The sequence below is a fragment of the Nilaparvata lugens genome, chromosome 8 (assembly GCF_014356525.2).
Source record: "Nilaparvata lugens isolate BPH chromosome 8, ASM1435652v1, whole genome shotgun sequence".
Taxonomy (NCBI): domain Eukaryota; kingdom Metazoa; phylum Arthropoda; class Insecta; order Hemiptera; family Delphacidae; genus Nilaparvata; species Nilaparvata lugens.
Genome location: NC_052511.1, coordinates 1,025,867 through 1,051,334, shown reverse-complemented (window position 1 = coordinate 1,051,334; position 25,468 = coordinate 1,025,867). Strand labels below are relative to the sequence as shown.

Sequence of the window (25,468 nt, the reverse complement as noted above, 5' to 3'; positions counted from 1 at the left end):
TGTATAAATATTTATTATAATCTGAAAAAGCACGAAAAATCAAGAGTATACAAAACTCATATAAAAAAAAACTAAATGTATTAAAATCGTATGTTATGATTTATTTATGAAATCAATTTAAGATAAACACTCCATATATTTGTATAAAAACTTTTTTTATTTAATTTTTCCTATTATAAAGTCGAGGAAGCCCTGATTCCAAGGCGACCAATTGTATTGAGTTTATTAAACTGAAGACCAATCAGAGAGTAGCTTACAGAATTATTCTTGGAAGAGACAAATTTTTCTGAAAACCTCCTTCTTATGGCTTGAAATCTTGACCTGAGAGGATGCACATAGAGTTTAGGGTTCTTTCTTCCTCTTTTTAAAATTTGAAAACTATTAAGCCAAACCCTTTTTCAAAGTGAAATATTTGTATTAAATGTTAAATTGTCTGTGAACTCAGTGCTGTCAAAGAGTTCGTAATTTGTAACTATTCCCCATAAATATATCTTTAATTCGGAAAGAAACTTATAAGAATCTGGATCACGCGCTAGCCCAGCAGAGACGAAAGGAGCCTACCTAATTAATTATTGGAAATAATTAATTCAATCCACGAGACCGTCAAGAACTTCATTTAAGTGAGTGATGAGTCAAACGAGCTCGTTTTAGATTTTCTGCGTATAGTGGGGGAATTAATCAAAAGCGCTATTCAAATTGACTTAAATTAAATAAAAAGTCACCACGTGTTGAATAATATCACATAGTTCATAAGAACATTTTATAAATTTATTTGATATATGTAGGAAGCTTACTTCCACGCACGGCCCGAATTCATATAAATCCCTGAGATCTCATGTTTGAATAATAATTTATTAATTATTAATTTTGTTAATTGAACAACGTATATCATATCAAACCTATAGACCGAACAGGTTTTTATTTGCAGAATTTTGTATTGATTGGAAGTCTAAGTATCAGTATTAAATATAATATAATTATGAATTTGAAACTCACTATTGTGAATATTAGCAAAACCTGTGATAATTTTTCAGATCTTAGAAAGAATTTATTTAAGAAAAATTATAGATATATCGAATATTTTATACACACATTTTTATGGGAATATATTTTGTGTTTTATGTCAGCATACAAATCGTAGAAATTTATTTTATCCTAGTTCATCTCGTGATATACAGTTTGAGCTGTTTTGGTACCAATAGATGTTCAGCAGCACTTAAAATTATTGAATCAAGTAATATTAATCTTATTCAGAGCACTCAATATTCATCATCCTTTGATGATAATCACTTTAATCTGCCAGAACAAGTATATTGAAAAATTATATTAATAAGGTTCCAGTTATATCATATAAGGATCCAGAGAGCTTCAAGAACTGGCGTTGTAAGTGCTAAGGAATTTTGGAAGGATATATTGGTGAATACCTGTATTCACGACGAGCGTTTTAAGAATCAACCAGAAACAACTATAGTTGGCCCTTATCATTCTCTAGTGGTACATGGTTACTGATAATCAGTCATCAAATATTCTTTTAATTTCCTCACTGGTATTCTTCAAGAACTTCACAGAAGCAGCGGTAAGAACTATTAATCACAGGTCATTGAACCTTATGGTGATTACTTGCATTTGTAAAATCCATGTATCTACCACTGAGCTAGAGCTGAGGTTTGAACCCAGTAATTTTGCGAGCCGGACGGCCTTAATTTTTTGTGAATCTATTCGCAAAAGAGGGAATTTAGCGACTGCTCTTATAAATACCAATATCATCGCTCTATCATGAGAGGTAACCCTCCAAGGGCAAAGGTTCACAATTTGACTACTGTCAGAAGAATCTGTCTTCATCATGAATTGTAACGGTGCATTTTGGCACACATTAAATTCATTTGTTAAAATGAACTATTAGGTCTCATGGAAAGAAACCAGAAACTTTTATCATCAGTTATATTATCAGTCGAATAATAGAGAAAACTTAATGAGAATAATAGAGAATAATAGAGAAAACCTAATAGAGAATATTTAATGAAAACAATAATAAAGTATTGATGTTAGGTTCTTGTACTACTTGTACCCTCGTAAAAATATGCCATTGCCGTCAAGTTGTCCCCCTGACTACTTGACACCTACTGGACCAAAGGTGCCAACTAGTCATGACCGTAAACGACAACTTGACACCTCGCACCCTCACGACAGGGTGTCCCCCCGACTAGTTGTCACCTCCTCAGAAAGGATACAACTAGACGGGTATGGCTGACGTCTACTTGTCCCCTAAAAACCGGTTTTAAAAGGGGACAAGTAGGGGAAAGTAGACACCTAGTCGCGTACCCGCTGTACATCTGAAATTCCGTCAGATACTTTCCAGCAAAATAATTGCAAGTATTCAGTACTCAATAAAGCGAGGACAAAGGGGTTTTGTAAATTCTAACATGCTAAATAAGGGACATAAACGTTTGAAAACATATAAAAATATTTATTGTGTAGATATGAGCAGAAAAGCCGATAAAAATATAATAAAAATGAAAAGGAAATGGGATCTAGTTTTTATTAAGCGCAGTAATACAATAGTTCACGTCATTGGGGATTTGTTGAAATCCACCAATAGTAATTGCAAATTACTATGCAAATTCAGAAAAAGGAAGTTAGTATTGTAAGAAAATGCGAAAGCAAGATCTTTGACTTGCTTGTCAGGGGTCACCAGAGTCTCCAGCCGAAATTGAGATTTTAAAATATTATACCAAAGTTTAAATTTTGAATTACAATAATAGTAAATTACCATAACTCAGTGTAGTCGTTGTATGACAAGATTTATTAAATTAATTATTCCCCTACTGGAGAGGACAACATCAGCCCACCAGAAATAAGGCATAGGACACACGAGGCGAAATCCATGCCACACCTTTAAATTTGGGGAAAATCTTCGCATGTGAGTTATAAATATTTAGAGGATACTCAGTGCTACCAATTTGTGAATATAAATAAAGCTAGCTCATCGAGGGTCATAATTAAAAATCAAGCTTGATTTAGACTTATTTGCACAATTAAATAAAAATAAGGGAAAGTCTTATTAAGAACATTGATGAGAACTAAATGTTTAATTATTCACAGAACCAATATTTATCGATATTCAATTTATTATATTTGCTCATTCTAATATTTTTCAATATTAGTGATATATAAGAGAATTATCAGAAGCTCAAAGTTCCTAAGATAAATTATTTTATCTAAATTCCACTGACGGCTGAACTCAAACCCTGAGAGTAAAATACATTTAATTTTTGATATTATTGAAATGCGGAATTATGAATTATTCGACAAGCAAAAGTAAGTCGACAGATTGAGCCTTATTGATATGTATATAATAAATATATGCTGATAGGAAAATACGAAAATTATTTAATCGATGCTAGTAAGCATAGTAAGCTTTTTTAAGTGAGCTATCTGTGGTATTTTTTCTTGCATACTTTCTAGTATTGTTTTTATATTTATCGTTTCATATTTTATTATTGCTCGTTGGATCTATATTTGTGCATGTTATATAATATTTTATTCGTTGAATGGTGTACCTTTCATTTATAATCCTGTCTTCATGCATGACCAATCTTGTACTAGCATATTTTAACATTATTGACAAATTGATAAAATTATCAACCAACTATATTCTTCATCGAATGTGTTGGATAAATCAGCGATATACAGCATTGATATTTAAATCTTCAGAAATATTATGTTCTCAAGATTTGTTTAAATGGTTCAACATAATTACTGAAATCGAATTGACTGAAACACATGGTCATAGAATTAAGTCGAAGCAGTACTACAAATCAATAGAAAGTATAAGGAATTCTAATCAAATACCGTCGTTGATCACACTCGGTATTATCTCACACTGCTGACCCCTTTGACAGATAGTAGCAAGTTGGATTGATGTCGGTACTATATTGTCTTGTGCAATATTAAGAACCCTTATACTTATCTATATCTTCAGCATCTATAATTGTGGAGTCAATCAGAGCAGTGGTAAGGATTGCAGATTGATAACGCGGCAGCAGTTTGCAGCAACTGATAGCAGAATTATATATAAGCTCCTTGAAGAGCTGGTAAGAACCATATGGTAGTTTTATTTCAGCAGGCGCAAAAATATAAAAAATATTCAAATCTCATTTGCTCTACCGACTACTGCCAGCTGGGCACATGTCACCCCAAAAGGACGTTACAGAATCTACTAGGAATAGTAGTGTCTTTAAATTCTTCCACTGATGTTTGAATGCTAATGTTAACCTTGGAGGCTGGATGGAATATGTAGAATTGTTTGAATCTATAAGAGATTGAGCTCTCAGTGGAATAAACCTTACTGAATAATAATTCTGTGACTACTATCCACCACATAAAAAATAAAAAAGTTATCAGCCAAAAACTGCAGCTATCTAGTGACCAAATTCAGAAATACTCTCCATTTGTTGATCAATCAGAACGGGGGAAGTTTAGTTCAAAGTTAATATAGGTGAGAACCAAATCTAAATATCATTTTCCATCGGTTTGCCTTCCTCATCACTTGTTCTCTTCCATCCACTTACAATCTCTTATCTCATTCATATTAATTTGATTTGTTGAATGAAAAAGTTTGAATCATAATCCATCTCTACCCGTATTCCTCTTTCATTAACTCTTCGTTTGTATTCCTCAGTCATTGCCTTACCAAAAAAATGCATCGATATTTCTCAACTTCTCTCATTAGTTCATTCCCTATGCTTCTTCCTACCATTCACTGATTGTGCTCTGATCATTTTTTAACTCAAATTATAAATTTCAAGATGGCTCTAATCTACTGGATTGATTACACTCGTAGTTGAATCTTCATGAATGATTTATTATCGAAGAGATTAAGACCTATTCAGTCGAATGAATCAATGCAATGTAACTTTCACAACATCACACTGCATGGATGAACATAATTATGGAATATAGGATACAATCTACTTGAAAAACATTGAAGTAATACCAATTTGAAAATATTGTACCTTTTCGCCGCTGTCTGAAGGCAAGTAAAATGTTAGGACGGTGAGGAATGAGATTCCCATGCAGGGAATGATGATGTTGACTGTGTAGAACAGTGTCTTACGACGCATCGTGATATTGAACGTGATGTCCAGGTAAGGCTCATCACAACACGTGTAGAATCGCTCGTTTCTGCAACATAATTTCAACATTTTGTTCAGTTTATTCTTGGTAAGCCCTAATAATCCCAAGTCGATTTTTTCAATTGTTTAAATTCATAGGGCTCGTGAAAACAGAAAACTCATAGTTGACGAAGCTAGTAGAATCTGAGATCCTAGTAGTTTGGTGTAACTGTAGCTAGTAGAAGTAGCCACGAAGTAAAAGCGATTCCTATTACTTTGTGGAGTAGCTAAGAGTTCAGATAGCTAGTAAATGAGTCTTGTGATAAGTTGAAGTGAGATTGATGAATTCAGCTACACACACTTCAAGTTTTGTACTTTCGATATTTTGCCTTCCTTATAAATTCTACCAGATCGAACGGAACTCGATAAAAACTTCATGATGTGTGCAAAATCACATTCTGTTTTCAAAATTATGTTCAATCCAATAGAAATCATAAGGACGGCAAAAAATCGTACGTCAAAAATCGGCAAAAATCGTAAAAATCGATGTGTGTGTAACTAGACTGAATATGAGAAACAAGAGATGTATTCAAATGAATAGTGAGTTGATTATTTATTAATTTATTCGTGAATACAATACAGATCATATGAATATGATTGGGTTAGAAAAACAGTCTTAACCTGTAACTAACCTGTTCACAAATTTCGATGCTGAATAACATGTCAAAAAAGTTATGTTCAGTGTTGTTCCTGTAAATTTGACACAAGTTGCTGCTTTCAAATAGGAGGAACTGATTGTGAGTTTTGTGAGTTAACATCAGTGGATGTTGCTCTAGCATTGCTTCAACAAGGAATGAAAAATTATTATGATTCCAATGAAATAGTTTGAGAATAATAAGAAGGTTTCAGGCAATAACTCACCTCACAGCCGGAACTTCGAGTATGTCCCATTCAACAGACATGTAGAACTCAGACAGATCAACTCCGACCTCCACCACATTGGAGCCCTGCTTCTCGTCCATATGCCTCAGGTCAACCTGCAAGTTCACCACGTTCACTTATTAGTCACAGCAGGCTCAAAATAATTTCCAATCAAACTTCTTACAATAGAATTCCACACACATCATTTTCAAATTGATGTTATAATAATAGTAGCATCATTCAAATTATAAAATACCCAGATTATCCTTCTTGCAAGACCTGGAAAGTATTGAGATAGTTACAGTTAGCTGACACATAAATCATACATGTAACCTGGAACAAAGGAACGGATTATGTTAGTAACGCTGAGTTTGCTGAAAATTTATTAATAGTGATTTATAATGAAGTGATGTTCATGAGATTAGTTGGTTACATAATTTGAATAACCCGTTTTGATCGTCCCTGATATGGAAATTATTTCATTAATCAAATCATTACCTATTGGAGATTTTATTTGATATTTTTCTATTTTTTTTGTTTATGGATGTATTTTTACATAATGCTGGTGAAATGAAATGCTGGTGGTGCTTATTGTTTTCAATGAATAAGGATATGATAAGGAATATTATGATTGGAGATTATCATATTTTCTGGTTTCAATTGTCGTATTGTCATTAAAAATGAGTTATAAACTCAAGTATGATTTATTATTTGTGATATCATTTCGCAAACATGAAAAAATATATTTATGTTCTTATACTGTAGTTTGTGAAATTTTGGACGTGTAGTGAGGAGTCCTGCTCTAAATTATATAGTTTTTTCTCTTTTAATTTATTTTGAGTGTGGTCCTGATTAGAATCGAAAGACAATGAGGGATAGCCTATTAAATGAACATCTTACTTTGTTTTTATGAATTAATGCCATTAATAATAATCATGTACGTTTTGAATTTGTGAGGAATCTATCTACCCCTCCAACTAAAAGATATATTATCGCGAATAATCATTGATTGTATCAATAGAACTGGAATTAAATTCGGAGCTAACTATTTGTTGGTAATATATTGAAATAATTGATAGGGAGGTACTCTGTGAACTCTATTAACTATCCTCACATCACAATATGATCAATTTACAGAGAATAAGGCGGTTCTACACAATAAATTTCAAACAAAATTATTCGATTGTTGTCAATAACTATAGATTCAATACCTGGACTAATAAGTTGTAGATTACAACCCCGTTCATCGAATTATTTATTTGTTCATAAGTAGTTAGAGTTAAAGGGAAGAAATCAATAAGTTTTTACATTTTTGTTCCATAAATAACTTTATGATTTGTGTTCCATAATAATCTCACAAAGATTTAATACAATTGTTTGTTATGTCTGTCAATAAGAACTTTGATATAATCATGAATGCAATTAGTTTCCCAATCATGTATCAATGGTAAATTGAAAGAAAATATTATAATTTGTCTTATAGCTTGTGTAGGTGGAGTGACTCCTACGTGAAGTAGGTGGAGAGATGTCGATAAATGAATCAAGTGATTCCAATCATAATTGATATCTTTTACATGACAATAAAATATTTAATTGCATAGAGACTCTGTATAAGACTTACTATACTTAGTATATTTGAAAAACTTAATCTAGATCCCAGATTTACTCTGAACCTAATCCCAGTCTGCGATTTAATTTCATCAACACGAATAATATGATAATAACAACAATAAGGATTAATATGGTGCTGCCAATAGGGTTGAGTTCAATCGAATTAAGTGGGAGTAGTAGTTATCAGAGGAAATATTCCATTAGATATCTCATTATATAAATCCTGTTAGAATCTCTGAAAACCTGCTGATAATGAACTAGGTGGGAGAGACATTAAGACACAAACTATTTCCATCGTTTTTAGGAACAAGCTTACGATTTTAGAACCGAGTTTAATTTATGAAATAATATATATTTCTTTCCGATATTAATTTGGTCGGTGCGAGCAATCGGATTAAATCGGGCGGAGCGAAGCAGAAGGATCCATTCGGGGCGGAATCACATTCCATTAATTTACCGTGAAATGTTTTCCACGAAAGAGAATGGTTTCGCAGCATCGAGGATACGAAATAGAATGAAACGAATTATAAAGAGCCGATGTCAAACCGGGGTGGGGAGGAGGAGATTTAAAACAATAAGCGGTAACTTGTTAAATGCCCGTCCCAGTCGTTTCAGCAGCATTTAATTAGGCAAAGTTTTATTCTACTTCTCCCGTCGTCTCGCAGTTCGTTTTACGCTCGTTTCTAATTTAATGCGAAACTCGTGGCAAGCTTTCCAGTGCCGCCCACAACCAGAACAGGACAGGCAACACAGATATGGTTGCCACTTTCCACTTGCCTAATACCTCTTGCCTCTCTTTACTTGCCGCTTGCCACGTTCCTCTTTCCATTTTGTCGCTTTCCACTTGCAATAAACCTTTTGTCCTATATACTTTCCACTTTTCCCTTTCTACCTGTCACTATTGCTGGTTGTTTCTTGCCACTTGCATCTTGTTCTTTGCCTCTTTGTACTTGCCACTACCACATACGTCTTGGTCTTGCCCCTTTCTACTTTTTACTCGCCCCTTTCCACTTTCCACTGTTGCTTCTAGTCTCTTGCCACTTGCCTCTTGCCCTTTGCCACTTTCCACTGTCCTATGCAGCCACCGCGGTGTATCTGGCGAAAAACAAACAGAAGGCGGCGCCCAACGATCCACTTTGAGGTTAGGTTATGTTGGGGAAGTATCGTCATTCCAGATCAAATTTGAGGTTAGTTTTGCGTGAGATTTGTATCAACTATGTTGGACTGCTGGAGTGAGATAGTTTCGTTTCTATCCTCATCCTAGTGGAATACCGTAGTTTGCACTCTTCTCTCTTATCTTCTGCCATATCCTCATCCTCATTCCTATTTTCATCTTCACTGTCCTCCTCATAATCCTTGTCCTCCTCATAATCCTTATCCTCCTCCTCCTCCTACTCCTAATCTTGAACCTATTCTACATCTTTATCATCATCTTGAACCTCTTCCTCATCATCATCTTGAAACTCATTGTCATATTTATCATAATTGAAAAACCTATTTCTCATTGCCATCTTGAACCTCATTTTGATCTTCTTCATCATCATCTACATCTTTATCGTGAACTCATTCTCATTATCATAATATTGAGAAGTCTCTTTATCATTGTCATCTTGAATCTCATTCTCATCATCATCATCATCATCATCATCATCACATCATCATCATCATCATCATCATCATCATCATCATCATCATCATCATCATCATCATCATCATCAATCATCATCATCATCATCATCATCATCATCATCATCCTCATCATCATCATCATCATCACATCATCATCATCATCATCATCATCATCATCATCATCATCATCATCATCATCATCATCATCATCATCATATCATCATCATCATCATCATCATCATCATCTTCGTCTTCATCTTGAACCTCGTCCTCATCGTAAACCTTATCTTCATCCTCATCTTAAAACTAAAGCTTATATCATCATCTTTATACACATCTTACCTTGATTTCAATTGCCACAGATTAGAGTAGGATAGGGAGGTCAGTCCAAACCTCATTCTCTGAGGTTCGAGTGAAATAGTGGGATAGTTCTCATCCTCTGAGGCGGAACGGAAGAAGCTCCCTGAGTGATTTGCATAACCGAAATGATGTTTGTCCAACGATCTTTTGAGCTGTGCAGCGATCTGTGCGCATTGGCTTCACTGTTCAACTGGTAACTGCAGATGCAGCTGCTTATCATCCTGGATCTAATTAGATTGGGAATAGTGTTCAACAACCTGCAGCGAATGAAATCGAGCAATATACCAGTAGGGTGGTATTTTTTGGGTTTAAGTATAATTTGTGGTTTGTAATTATAAGGGTTGATGATTTGTGAGTTATTTGTACTTGGAATCTCTGTTAAATATTCTCTGCTGAAAACGTAGAATTTAGGATTTTCCGGTTTCAGATTAAAATAGAGAAAAATGCACTTCAAACTCCAATCATGATGCTAATATTTTGCTTCATTTTTGTTCATCATTCGTTCAATTTTGTGAAATGTTGTGAATTTGATTGTTTATTGCACTATTAAATTATTTCAATACAATTTTAACATTCGCATCATCGTTAACAGAATTCAAACTTCACTCTCAACACACATCATTCACAAATTTGCATAAGAAATTCCAACCTTCAAAAGTTGATTATTCAAATGATGTTATTGATTATGGACAAGTGCCAAACAATATGAATGAGGAAAATAATAGAGAAATAATTCAAATGAAATATTCAAAATAAATTAACTCCTTCCATTAACCATTATTTATGTTCTGTTGAATCTTTACGTTACCGTGTTGAAAGTTTCTTTGTGATAAGTTAGGCTGAAGCTTCAAAATAATCTTTCATTAATTTCAAGGGATAAGTAATTCCTTGTTATTCAGTTGAAAAAATATTTTGATGGAATTTTAAGAAGAGGATATCAATTGGAGGCAATTAAGAATGCTAAAAACGATATGGAGATCATCGCGGTTTGGAGAAAGACGCTTTGGACTCCAGGGGGGAAGAATAATTTATTTGGTATAATTATGATAATTCATTTTAATTCTATGAACCAAAAAATCTAGCCTGCTTGAAAGAGGGAGGAATCCTGCTGGAAAACAGGCAACAAAAACTAAGATCGCTCTCCAATCATGGAAAGTTGCTAGAATCAGAAAGGATAAGGGAAGATGTGTTTTAGAGATTGAGTTGAGCATATTATTTTTGTGGCCGCGGCTGCAGTTTACCCGCCGTATAAAACCACGAATTCAGCGCTTCAGCCTGTTTTTGGCATCTTCCGGTTTGAAAGTGCGTGTGCGCATGCGTGCCTGAGCATTTCCGGTTCTCTGCTTTCGGAAGGATTTTCCACGTGGTCGCATTCCTCAGGGATTGAATCGGGAAGCAGTTTTTACCTTGGAGTGGTCTCTTCTTTCTCATTACATCACCGACGAACGCAACCAGACAATCAATTCTTGCTTCTTCGGCAATTGGATTGCAAACATTTCAGCAAACATTCCTCAATCTGGGAATACGGATGTGATGTTCATGTTTTCTTCCCACAGTTTCAAAACAATTTCAATTCAGGTTTAGGACTGTTACATCTGGGTCCTAACAGAGACAAATAATCTATTTAAATGTCCCTACTCTATGGTTCTAATTACTGGCATTCAAATTTTTCCAAATTTTTAATTGTTGAAATGTCAAATAGAAATTGAGCTGCGAGTACTGTCATCCGTGAATTCCATGGAATTATAAAATTGAATTATCATATCTATAATTACTATATTCCAGATTCATTTTATTAAGTTTTCATTCTCTTATGAACGTCAGTTAAACCGACACCGGGATAGAGGTTTGTCAATGATCAAAAGCTCTCAACTAGAGTTCAGTGCTCTGACTCATGTTTGAAGAGCTCGAACTTGGAACGTTATCAATCAGATAATCTAGAGCTTCGAGTATAGAATATTGGTATGCACTATAATAATAAGAGTTCCTTAGTCAACGGCTTAACAGATTTGTGGGCTGGCCATAGTTGTATTTCTTTGAAGACGATTATTGTTTATGTACTTTACTCTTCCAAATCATGTAAATTTTAATGCTCAATCCCTATTATTATGTCATACATAAATACTCCCATATTTCTCAAATTGGTCCTAAATGTAATGAACTATCAACTATCATAATTGGAACATTTTTAACATGTATTTCTAATGTTAATATACTAAAGCGGACCAAGACTGCTATGCCTGAAACATCCTGCAATGCAGACTGAAATAATGTATTGCAATCTATTTATCTGCAGTGGAGAATGGGAAATCCCCATGATTCTTTCCCCCTTAATTCCTTGTTGATGATTCTCAACTGCATCAACGTTTATTGATATTTTATTTTTGATATTTTTATTCAAGATGATTGCGAATATTATTTATGACTTGATGCGGCAGATACCCATCATGAACTAATCCATACTCTCGCGAATATTGAACATGAATACAGTACGTAATAGCATCATTTTGTGATACACATTAAAGTGATGGTACACGTACTATTCAATTACCTGAAGGTTTCACCATTCCAGGCCATTCAAGATTCTGATCTGTTGAGCTGAGCAGTTTAATATCATCAAGTTAATGAATGTTTGAAGCCAAGCCATCACATCACATCTTTGGCACATGATTAACACTGAAGTAGTGAAATGAGCGAGAACGAGTCTCAGTTCAGACTTTCAGCACTCCTCATAAGTAACATGAAAGGTTATCATTCAATCAATGCTGACAGTTCAAAATGAATCTCACTATAGACTGGTTGATCTCTTCTGCACCAAGTCAAGTTCGAAAATCCAAGTTTGCCGAAGTTCAAGCCACTATTGAAGGCCTACATGGCTATTCTAACTAATCAGAGTTCCCTATATTATATTGGATAAAGTTCCCTATGTATATTGGATATAACGATATTGCATCTCATCACAAGAAGTAGCAATTTAATCGAGAAAGTGGTTAATCAAGCAACTGTATGATCTGTTCTGAGATTAATCGAGTGGAGCTCTAGAAAAGGAGGTTTATAAAATGGGGAATTATGGAAGAACAAGGAAGATTTCATGAGGAAGTTTTCACGTACAACTATCAGTCATTTCGAGAAACCTCAAATTTTGCAATATTTACTAAGTATGGATATTGTTCCTGATATTTGTGCAGGAATGCACAATTGGACACCAATATGCATGGACTTTATAATCTCGATAATCTTGATGATCTTCACTTAATTACGTAAAAATATAAAATAGGATTTCACATCTCTTCCGAAAAATCCATATAAATGGAATAATAGATAATTAAACAACTAGCACAAATCGATCCAACCGTTCGATAGAATATCGAACTTAAAAGATCCCGCAAGACAATATATTATTATTTCAATGGCACGTAGAAATGTTGTTACAAAAAATGAAATTAATTTCCAGTGGTACCCGTAGCTTCCTATTGACGAGCATGCAAATAGCATTGTGCACTCATATAAATGAATATTCGAGGAAAGGAAACAGTGTATGAGAAGAAATTGATCTGGAATTCCATTGCATCATAATAAAAAAGGATTACTCCAACGAATAAAATTATCACGATAATATTCTCCATGGGTAATCATTTATCTGGCTCAACTTTTAGCATCATTGAACATATCTTCAGCATCACTGATCCAATGAGAATTGAAATAAAGTCGTACGGGAATCATGCAATTCCAACTTGAGGATCATAAAACACGAGCCGGTAGTGCTTTACATGAATATTATTATTAGAAGGTACGTACGTTTATGAAGTTATTTGTTTGAAATAGATAGTGTGTCTTATTGTGTCTCAACTAAAATCTATCAGCATTTTTCGCGTTGAACTAGTCTTGAATATCTTATGCTTACCAATTGAGCATAGAATGTAATGGAATATTTTTGTTGCGGAATTTCTTAGATGAGGAAGAGAAGATTCAGATTACTTGATTACTTTGATTCGCCTGAAGAAAAAGCCAAGAGAGATTATGGAAAGAGGGATGGTATTCAAGATTTCAAACTTGAATTTCTTCAGTTATCATGAACTGCAAACTGCGATATTGAGAGTGAAGACTGACACTAACAGTAACCGATGCAATCATTTATATAGATTCGAAATGAAACTTGTACTTGCATCAGTGAAAACCTTCAGAACCATCACAGTGAATCGGATTTGAAAGTGATTGTTCCAGTTTCAGAAATCATAGCATCTTCCATCCATAATCAGAATAATGGTCGCATTTCGCTGAAATAGAGTAAGAAACATCTCAGAAAAAGAGTTTTGTCAATTTTGTTTTGGGTCTGGAGAGTATTCACTGACACGCAGAGTTGATAGTAATTAATGTCGATGGCCGGGCATATTGCGAAAAGAGATAAACAAAGAGATTGAATGCAACTTTTCCTCAAAGTTTCTCCGACTCAATTCTTCCTCTCCTACCATTTCTCCTTTTGTGTAATTCATTCTTGTTGGTTTCGTGGCAGGGAAATGGAGAGAGAAAGTGATACCAGTTTGAAAACTGACGCCTACAATATTAGATGGCAAAGAAGGAATGATTATGGAAAGGAATGACGGAGTGCAGGAGGAGAAGAAGGATGGGGAGAAGGGAGAGAAGAAAGAGAAGGAGTAGAAGGAGGAGAAGGAGAAGATGGAGGAGAAGGAGTCAAAGGTGGAGAAGCAGAAAGAGGAGGAGTAGGAGAATGAGGAGAAGGAGGAGATAGAGAAGAAAGAGGAGGAGTAGGAGAAGGAGGAGAAGAATAAGGATGATGATGATGAGGTCATTGGGGTCGGGATGAAGAGGTGGAATTGGAGGAGGAGGATAGGATTGGGGAGAAGATGAAATTGAAGGAGGAGAATAAGGGGGAGGACCGGAAGAAAGAGAAGAATAAGAAAAGTAGAAGAAAGAGAAAGGAGAAGAGGAGGAGAATGAAGAAAAAGGAGTGAAGAAGACAATAAAGATAAGTAAAAGGAAGGGGATTGAAAAATCACAAGGAGAAAAGGAGAGATAAGAAGTGGTAAGGAAGTGAAGAGATGAAATAAAGACGCAACGAGTGTTTGTTTGTGCGACAGAATCAGGCTCTTTTTGAAGGAAAAAGTAATTTCATCTAAACTTACTGCCGACATAGGGATCTTGTTTAAAGTTTGCCTCGAATGCTTTTCAAAATGAGAAGAAAGAAATGATGGTGAAGGGTGAACTGCGTTGACCTCTCACTTCGTCAATCTCTTATAATGAGAAGAAGTTGAAAAGAAAAACAGAATTGAAATTGGAAAAAGGGAGTGAAGAATTGAGTAGGTTCTGCGAATAAAGAGATCACTATCGGTGCATTGGAGCTGATTTGTTTTCGCCTTCTTCTACTGATGGCAGACGTGTTGACGCAGAGCAGTGGGCTGCACAAATGAACGAATCACAAAATCACTGCGAAAACACTTGAATCAGGCAGTCTTTCAATATGCTTCCCTAACGACTCCAGTAGCGTCCACTGACCAATGGGCAGAGGGAAACGTGTCACCCATTCCTTCAACAATAATTCAGGTGGTGTTATTTGGTTGCAAGTTGCTTCTTTCATCACGAATCATTCAATCCTTTCGACAGCTTATAATCCAGAGACCACAGTATTCATACAATGTATTTTCTGTGGAATCTACTTGTGTTGAATGTTAGACTTGTTGTAGCCTCAACGTTTGATAGAAATATCTTGAATCACATCTATCTACCATAAAAGGCAGTGAAAAAGGAAAAGTCGCAACAATGTCATTTTCACTGCCATTACAACGTGAATCTCTCATATTTCTTGATATCTGTTATTTGACCATTTGCCCTGTTATTGGTCATACTAAGCACTTTTCTTCAGATGATGCTCATTCATACAAGCATTTTGTCTGTACGTGGGTAATGGCATAGAGAAAAGATACTGTGCAATTGTTTCAATTTGTCTCTATTCATTTGTCTCCAGTAATGGTTAGTGCATGATTGATCTTATTACTTTTTTGAAGGAAATAGAATAACAGTTGAATTGAAATCATCCAATGTTCGTACTTATATAAGTCACATAAACTGGGTTTTGTATTGATGAATGCTAAGTGGTGTGTTGAAAGGGATGATTCTCTTCTGATTATGATCTGAATTGCTCGATAATCGTTCGTACAGTAGATCACGTTCATCCTTTAATTCGCACAAATCTAGCCGCCGATATCGGAGTGACAATATCGTACATTGTGACAGGGATAATTCTCTGTTGCCTCAAAGTGGCATCAATTCAAACTGTCAGCATTTTTCGATTGGGAGCCAGTGATTCTATCCATGAGGAATGCTGACAGTTTTGAGTGAAACGAAAGCAATGTTGCAGATGCGGCAAAAATACAGACCTTTAACGCTTACAAATTGGGTCCCGACGCAGTTGCCGTTTCGTCCGTCCGTCCGTCCGTCCCGTCCAGAGGATGGATTCAAGCAGTAATTGGAAATGTCAGACATGTTCCCCTTCCCCCACCCCGGGCAGTCCCAGGACGGGCTAAGCGATGGATGTGAGCTGTGTCATAATGTAGTGCAGAGGCCACATTTGGTGGCAGAGGCTAAAGGAAATTGTGGGCTGGGTATGTCAAACCTGGTTGGCACGATTAACATGGCTGAGAGTCGGATGAAAATAATAATTATTTGATGGATGGGGGAAATTCATATGGTTGTAACTAGTAGATAGATGGATAGATAAATGTCTTTTTATTTGCACTTTATAATATTGCAAGTGAGTGGGCGAAGTTGAGGCAATAAGAGCCCTCTATTCCATTCAACCCACACTAGTATTGTGAGTGTCAATTGACTTGAGAACATTCCCTGATTGACAAGAATTAGCTCCAGCATTAAAACATTTTCTTTCAATTTATGTTCCTTTTGAAAGTGAGCTGTCTCGACTAATCTAGCAGCTTGTATTATTTTTGCATACGGTAGTCTATAATGAAGGTTGTAGTCTATACTGTATCAATAAAACTACAGTTTACAATGTACATTTGAATTTATTTGTTATGTTTTTCGTCAAAAAATAATTATTCCATACGATTTCATTCCTGTTGGGATGATTCGGAGCCTGGTTGCTAAAACATAGTTGGTTGTGGAACGGCGAAAAAGTACAAATTTGATTTGATGGAAAAATTTTGGGGAAGGTAATTTGATGTAAGCATAATTTACATATCATTTTGTGCTATTCCCTTTGATAATTTCTGTTTGAATCGTGATGCTCACAGAATATTTTACATTACATTTATCATTTTTTTGTGAACTCTATGTTGTATTTTCTTAGAATTTCACAGTTGGTTTTGGAATTTCGGAAGTATTTGATGCTAATTCAACGTGCTGCAACATATTATGTGATGAGATCATTATGTCATAATGATGTGAATATACGATTATGTTGAAACTTGATTATTCTCTTGTGTATAGAGTCCAACATATTGGAAGATAATTTCGCAGGAAGAATAAACAATTAATAAACAAGAGTCTAGTCAAATAAGAATCGAGCAAGTAAAATGTCTCTATCTCACTCTCTGTCTCTTTGAACTATTTCAACCAGTTCGTGTATCTTTTATTAGTTTTGGAAGATAGTCTTCCCTAGCCTAGTTAGCATTGTCAATCTTAGAGTGGAATAGAAATTCTTAAATTAAAATTCATCAAAACTCCACCTACCTTCACTTCACTGATCGTCATTTCTCCAGGAATCAAACTTTAATTGGAGAACTATGAAATACATGAAGAGGGGGGGTAACATGTGATTGGTGGATTCGCTGTAGAATATTGATGTCTGTGAATGCAAACATTGAAATGGTGATGTTTCATGTGTATTTACATAGCTATAACTACCATACATATTTACATTTTTTTAGTTTGTGATAGATAATCAATGAGGCCTGAAAATGTATTAAAAAATTTGATTATAGCTGTGAATGTAGATGGATCATGGAAAGCTTTTTTGTTCTGATTGTTTCTTATTCTCATAATTATTATGAACTCTGGAGAAATAATAAGTTTGGTATTATGATAACTGTTTTCGCAATTACTTGGTAGTATACGTTAAGTTCAAACCACTGTTTCCAATATATTCGGACTCAACTTTCAGAATTTTGTTGTTACAGAATTTACACTTTTATTAGGTTTCGGAAATGAAATTTGGAAGCCTAAAGTAACAACCACGTTCTGTACGTGAAAGATAACAATCTAACTACTCTTTGGTAATAATGTTGATCAAAATCAAAGAGGAAAATATTATTAAGCTTTTTGGTTATTGTAAAATATGATATTATCCACCAGGTGTTACCAAGAGCTGTTTGTTCCACTAATCTATGAATCCTGAAAACTTCAGCTAAACTATGACACTCCGCAAATTAAAATTAACATTCATGATAATAATTATTTACAATTCTACTCGAAGTAATGAAATTGCAATAACAAAAAAGCGTTCCATATTTCATTAGAACTTTGAAAAACTCGACAACTGTGAAAATTGCCTTCAAACTAAATAATGATAAACGTGAATGAGAAATGCAAATGAAGAGAGTGAAGCCCAAGCTTTAGGCCAATAATTGAATATGATATATTTTACAGGATAATTTAAAAACTCAAGCTTTAATAATATTTTCAGTTTTGTTAAAATAATGGATTATTAGTGACGAATATTAATTTTTCATTATTTTGTAATAAATTAAAAGCAAAGGCATTAAGCGAATTACTTAATAATAAATATGTAAGTGCCAAAATTTACTCCTTGATGTGAATTTTATAATTCTTCAAATACATGAACATTTGAAGTTTCAATAGAAGCTGAAATCAACATTAGTAATAATGCAATAGAAAATTACAGAAAAAATCTTATTTCAATAATAATGGTGTAATAAATAATGAATTCAAGTATTTACAATAGTTTAGGCTATAAATATGGAACAAAGTTGAACCATGAGTGATGAAGTGAGAGTATTTGATGAGAGTAGTGTATTTTGTGGTTGATGATATCATTTTATTTTATGAAAAGTTCGATAATTACTCAACCTTTGTTGTCATAAACTTGATTGGGATAGAATAAATTGCGTTTTTTGCATATATTTATAAATATATTCAGCCAAGGTGAGACATTAATTTTGATTCAACCATATTATTTGAGCTCTATTTTAATGATAATTGATTGTCAATTCGATTTAATTTCCATTCCCGATTAGGGAACATTATCCAATACACACACTGATATAAGAATACCCAGTAATATCTTACTCGAAGCAAAAGTTATGAGTGTCAAGATATTCTAGAATTTCCAATCAGAAACGTAGGCTTCTATTCATTTTATTGGTTGGTTTGGAGATCTAGAATTTTGCTTATAAACGACAGGCTCTGAGCACATTACTATACCCCTATCCCAAGACCACTTTCAAGTAAAATACTTTTCATCACACATGATAACAATGCCAAAGTCTCTCATCAAACCGTCTGAATAATGATTATTCAACAAATTGGATTTGTCAATTTCATACGTTATAGAAACGCATTTATCCTTTCAGATTCCCAAAAGTATAATAAATTTTCTATTATTTATTGATAATTACATCTGATTAAATAAAGATGTTATACGAAAAATATTTATATTTTGTTCAATTGTTTTAATGGATTTTAATATATAAGGACAGTCATGCTATTACGCTCTCATAATTCAGTGAGTCACAGTAATTTTGATTTTAATTCAATTTGATTCGAATCTTGTAAATTTCTTTTCTTCAATAGAATTTACAGAGAGGCTCGATCATTAATTCAGTTGGTGAGATGAGATAAAAAAGTGCTATAGACGAGTTTCAATATTATATGTGGCTTGATTTGATTATGATAATATGAATGCGATTTGGTAAAAGAAACTATGTTTACATAGTGGATATTTGTGAAGAAAATCAGGTAATATTATTTCATCATGATCTTTTTTCAAACTTGTAAGACATGTTACTTGTAAGAGTCTATAACAATAGCAAAATATTCTTGTAATATAAAACTTTTTGTGTCACATTATTAATTCATTTCTTGGTTTTTGGCAAGAGGAAGCAACATGTTTGTAATAGATCTAAATGATTGAAGACTCCTTTACAAAATTTATCATTATTCCAAAAACGCATTGTATCAAATTATTGTAGCGTAATTTATTAATATATTGGATGAATTGTTTCTGTGATGCACTATAGAATTCTATCAATAATTCTGAAATATTCTACCGTTATAGTATTATATTGATGATTTTACTCCACGGACTTTGTAAACTTATTTTGAATAATAACTAAGAAAATAGCTATTTTTCTCAAGATAGGAACAACATAAGTGGTTTATTGATCATAAGTTTTCATATATTGTTTCCCAACTAGAAACTACGATAATATGATCTTTGACTTTTGACCCTCATTCAGATCTTTGAATCACATTACTTCACCTGAAGGTTGAAATCATGATATCATGACCTATCACTATGTATACAGTTAGTCTCAATAAGAATGGAAGAGCAATTTAAAAACAGTTTTGAACTATCTGAAGTTGCTCTCCTATAATATCCTCACAGTTTTCAAATATTTTCATATCAGGTACGACTTAATATAATTTCAAATACATTTGCAAAATACGTTTGAATGATATATTTGAATTTCATATTTTCATGAATTGTACCATTCTCTCCATATTATTGCAAATGTTTGCATATTTTTCTGTATACTGACAGGTTGTCGATCGATAAAAATATTATCAATATAGAAAACTCAAAATACTCAACAGATTTTAAAAAAACTTTGTTCACAGAATCTACAGGACTAATTTAAGAAAAATTAAATAATTACTATCAAGACAGAAAAATTTTCTCATAAAAAACATTTATAGGATGAAACAAGCAAACAGCAATAACAAAATGTGAGTTGTGTGACCACCATGCGATTATCCATTTCATTCCTTACTAAGAATCTAGAATAATGTATGCACTAGCCATTCAAACATGAAGCATGCTATATATTCATGCTCTACATACAAATTTCAAACACATCAATATTAAACAGAGCATTCTGTCAACATGCTGCTAAAACATTTACATTTCTAGAGGTGTAAGAGTGTAAGTGTACGGTAGTTCTGTTTGTGTGTTCGTGGAAGAATGTACAGTGTTATCAGCTAAATAAAATTTAGAGGATTATTTACAGAGGGCTCGGATTAATATACAGAGGATTGGTGTTATTTACAGAGCAATAATTATTTACAATAGCTATTGGAGTAGAATGTTAACATTGCTTTGGTCGTTGAATTTATGTTGGAGGCCGCAAAAGTAGAAAAGTTTCTAAAAATTACAAACTTACCTCGAAAATTAAGATTAGATCTTGTCTTTCTCAGTTTCATTATTATACTATTGCTGAAACTATAGTTCATAATAATCAGGTTTCAATTACTTAAAATATGATTACAATGAAAACTTCATACTAAACGCTCTATGAAAGAAAATAATCAATAATTTTGTAGGCTTGTGATGCTCAGTGTGCTTGCTGCTGTATACAAAGTGAAGTAGATTATTTTGAACATGAGGAAAATATTTTTTATTTCCAATTCTATATGGGTCCAATGTATTAGGAAATCTAATACATTGATTCCCTAACTACCCTAATTCCGAAAGGGATCAGATTCCCTAATACGTTTCTATACAGTTTTTATACACTGGTATACTCTAATATTACTGAAACAAAATTGATGTAATAAAATTAAGTGTACTTGATAACTTTATTAGGTTTCAATAATCAGAAGCCCTAGAAAGAAAAGTGTATACTCAATATTACCAGTACCGTATGACTTCTTAGTAAGTTAGGCCTACCACATTGTTTCCTGTACTCACAAATTATAGTTTTGGATCATTTGTCACATTCAATAGCCCAATTCTGTCAAATTGCTCGACATGTTTCTCAGAATCCATAATCAAACTATCACTACTAAACCTCAAGTAAAACAGATAAATCACTTATTAATAATGCTTTTCCTTCCAAATTGCAATTAACTAAACCTATCTATTGAATTTTATCCTCTTTTTCAAACGATTTCCTATTTTCAAACCTACTTGGAGTTTTATAATCTCTCATAGCACTATTCTGTAAGCCAGTCTCTTTATTCCTATGAAGATTTTGAGATTCAAAATGAACTTTCTATTGAAAAGTCAACACTTTTAAAAATTCTTGAAGATTTTCGTTTCACCCTGAAACTGAATGATGAGCTGTTGTAAACAGTCGTCTCAACCGCAAAATAAGTATGTTGGCATTTATCTATCACGTTGAACTATGGAATAAGGGAGTTCATAACCGGAAATTGAAGTCGTTTATCAAGGCGAATCGTTGTTTCGAGTATCTCGTGCGTAACTAACTGTAGGGAGTCTGCATAAACATGACTGTATAGAGATTAAAACGTTTGATTTTTCCGGAATCGTGAACTGAATAATAAACTTGTTACGGCTGTTGTGTAGCCTTTTCACGCAGGGGAGGCAATTTCCATTGCTTAGTCAAAAATTAACTTTATCATATCGTTTATCCACTGATGTATTCATAGTTTGTGCCATTTCACTTGATTTTATTTCTCAGTTGGTTCAACACTTTTTGTTTTATTATATTGCATTTTATACCATTTCATTATCCTCATATTCTCCATGAAATTCCTCAATAACATTATCTTTTTCATGGGAACTATTAATTCATCGTTACATGAATTTATTGCCAATTTATGAATTTATGCGGTTGCCATTCAGCAGTGGATCTTCACTTGAATTCCATCTTTTATGTCAAAAAAATTACGGAAACCAATGTATTGAGATTACAATAAGCTTATTTGAGCTGAGTGGTTTCAAAAAATAGCATTCTTCTTGTCACTTTGATTCAATCCTTATTGGATGAAAATGAATCTTACAACATTTCTGATTTCAATCAATTGATTCGAAAGTCCAGTGTGATAAATGAAGTGATGCCTCAGCTCATCGGTTTCCATTTCAACTGTACTATACTCTCAGGTCTTCAATTTTCCTTTCATACATCAAAGATATTTCAACGGACAGATGTTTCAAGCCTTATCTTCCTCCTACTTTATTCCAGTCAACGAAAGATTAGAGAGGGAAAAGTTTGGATCACAATTTTCCACCCTGCAGCTCTTTTAAGGGGGTAAAAATATCACAAGTCCTCACTCCCACCCCATGTGCTAAGGGGGTGGGGGTGGTTTGAAAGTACCATATTCTAGTTTTTTGCACATATCTCGAACAATATGCGTCTTACGGAATTTTTTACCGAATACAAAACTGAAGCTTACAAATTAGCCTACAAGTTTTATTTGTAACATTTTCCCATATCTCTTCTAGTTTTGTATGTATGAGCTCTCGATGGTGTCACATTTTGCAGAAAGACCCTTCCACATCCGATTTTTTCATCTTTTTTCCTCATAACTTTCTAATGATTGATTGAAAAAATCCGTGCTAATCATAAGCATCATATTCTCTTCAATTTCATGTATAATTTCATTATTTTACGCATCTCCCTACGGTTGTCGCAGTCGGTCTAGTGTTGAGTGTAAAATCTTCAGTTTAACAAGAATAGATCAATTGACAGCGCAATTTGGAGGGAAAGTTTGGACACAATATTTGACTTCGCAGCTTTGTTTGGACTAGTTAGAGGGTGAACATATCAAAAATTCTCATCCCCACCCCTTGTGCTCAAAGGATAAGGGTGGTTTGGCTAAAAAGTTTCGTTTTCTCATTTCTGGCTTACAAGCATGTATCTTGTAAACAATGAATTTCAGCGACATGACTAGCTGAACAAAAATGAAGCTAATCAAATTTCCTACAAGTTTTGTCATGTGAAGTTCTGTAATATCTCCTCTATTTTTAGAGATATTCACTTCTGAAAGTGTAAAATCTTTGAGAAAACAAGTTTTTCTTCCAACTTTTTGCACTTTCAGTGCTTGTTACTCAACAACAATGCATCGAAAAAATAAGTACTGAAAGTTGGGTTGTAAAGGATTCAGTTCTTCTCAAGTTGATGTATTGAATCACCATTCTACGATCTCCATCAATTATTGTAATAGCAGCTTTAGTGATGAGTGTGAAATTCTCAATACAGCAAGTACCAACTTGACGGTATTCCACCTTCAGCACAGAGGTTAGGAATGAGGATTTTCAATATGTTCAGCCCCTTTCTAGTCTTAATAAAGCTGCAGAGTCAAAAATTGTGTTCAAAATATTACAGTTCCAGATATTGTGTCCAAATTACATTGTCAAATGATCTATTGTCTCTGTATTGAGAATTCCACACTTTATGGAGGGAGAGCATATAATAATGGTAAACGAATACATAAAATTGAAGAGAACTGAATCCTTTACAACCCAACGTTCAGTACTTATTTTTTTGATTCATTGTTGTTGAGTAATAAGCTATGAAAGTGCAAAAAGTTGGAAAAAAGTCTGTCTTTTCAAAGATCTCACACTTTTAGAAGTGAATATCTCGAAATCACCTTTATCGACTGCTTTTCCGTCTTATGAATCTTTGAGAGCACATAATTAATTATTTAACCAGTTATCTCCGCTCCATGCTTTTCTCTGAGCTTCCATATAGCATTCTTTTTCTGTGTATTGTTTAATAAACTTCATCACTGTAATCAGAACCAAACCAAAAACATGATAGCCTACAGTTGTGGGACGCCCTGCAAGGGCTCCAACGTTCCATACCATGTGTATCACAGTTACCTCTGAATTACAGTTCTCACATCTATTACAGAACACTCTCCTCTCAATTAGTGCTGCATGCAATTCAAGATATGAACCTCTGAATACAAATCAACATTACTTGTGAATCGTTTTGCAGGTGACGGCGGCCGGTTCGTCTTCATTGCCAGCCGGCGGGAAAAGCGGCGGAAAATCCGGCGTGTAATCGGGAAATCCCGAGAAACGGCGGAAAGCGTCACTTAATTGCCGTCAGCGGCACGGAGGTGAATTAGTGCGTTGTGGGAGACACGCGCGATCCCGTCCATGTTGCTTATTTGATTGCCAGGCGCGCGGCCTGTTTTATTGTCGGCCGTAAATTAAGTAATAAACTTTAATGAAATTAATTTACAGCTACAGCAGCTTTCTCGGCCGGGCTTATTGCTTTCTGAGACCAACTTGCCTCCAAACCTACATTAAATTGGTCTCATTGGTGCGACTCTCCTTCTCATTTGTCTGCCATGATATTCTCATCAACAATTCGTCCTAATTGGTCGCCTGAGACTAATCATTCATGTGACAATAATGCGGCGGACAGTCGTAAAACCACCATTAAATTGCGAACAGTGCATGAAAAAACTAGTACTACTATTGGAAGAGTATTTCGAATTAGGACAGTAAAAATGTTACAGTAGATATCTTGAATTTCTATTACTGAATTAAGTTGGGATTATTTAAAAGATTCACTGATAATAACGCCATAATAACATAAATAGCACCATACAAATTTATTATCAGTTTCAATAAAATTTTCTGCACATGAGTAACTTAACTGGATTCCACACTCTTCTGTTGACAGAAATTCATTATTGAGTCTATTCAAGGGAATCTGATTCGTTTATTTGTTAAAATAACGTTGCAAACAACTATCGACATCGAATTCGACAGCCGCTCCACTGATAATTGTCAAACTCAGATTCCACTTTAAAAATTTCTTTGAAAAGTCGCTTCGGTCTTCAACGCCTTCTCAATTAATTTATTCATCCCTGCATGCGTGCGCCAAACATCTCCCTCTAGGAACACATCTCACCAATTAAACAGC

The 25,468-nt window shown here is 34.2% G+C and overlaps 1 protein-coding gene across 2 annotated transcripts in view; it reads right to left on the bottom strand.

The window, feature by feature from the left end:
* The window catches only part of LOC111045823 (acetylcholine receptor subunit alpha-like), a 433,085-nt gene that overhangs the window by 37,425 nt on the left and 370,192 nt on the right, over positions 1-25,468 (bottom strand). For both annotated transcript variants that reach the window (XM_039433697.1, XM_039433698.1), the window contains exons 6-7: positions 6,036-6,151; positions 5,016-5,184 (exon numbers count right to left, since the gene is read on the bottom strand). In XM_039433697.1, coding sequence (XP_039289631.1) covers positions 5,016-5,184; positions 6,036-6,151 — 285 coding nt within the window. The remainder of the gene's footprint in view (positions 1-5,015; positions 5,185-6,035; positions 6,152-25,468) is intronic.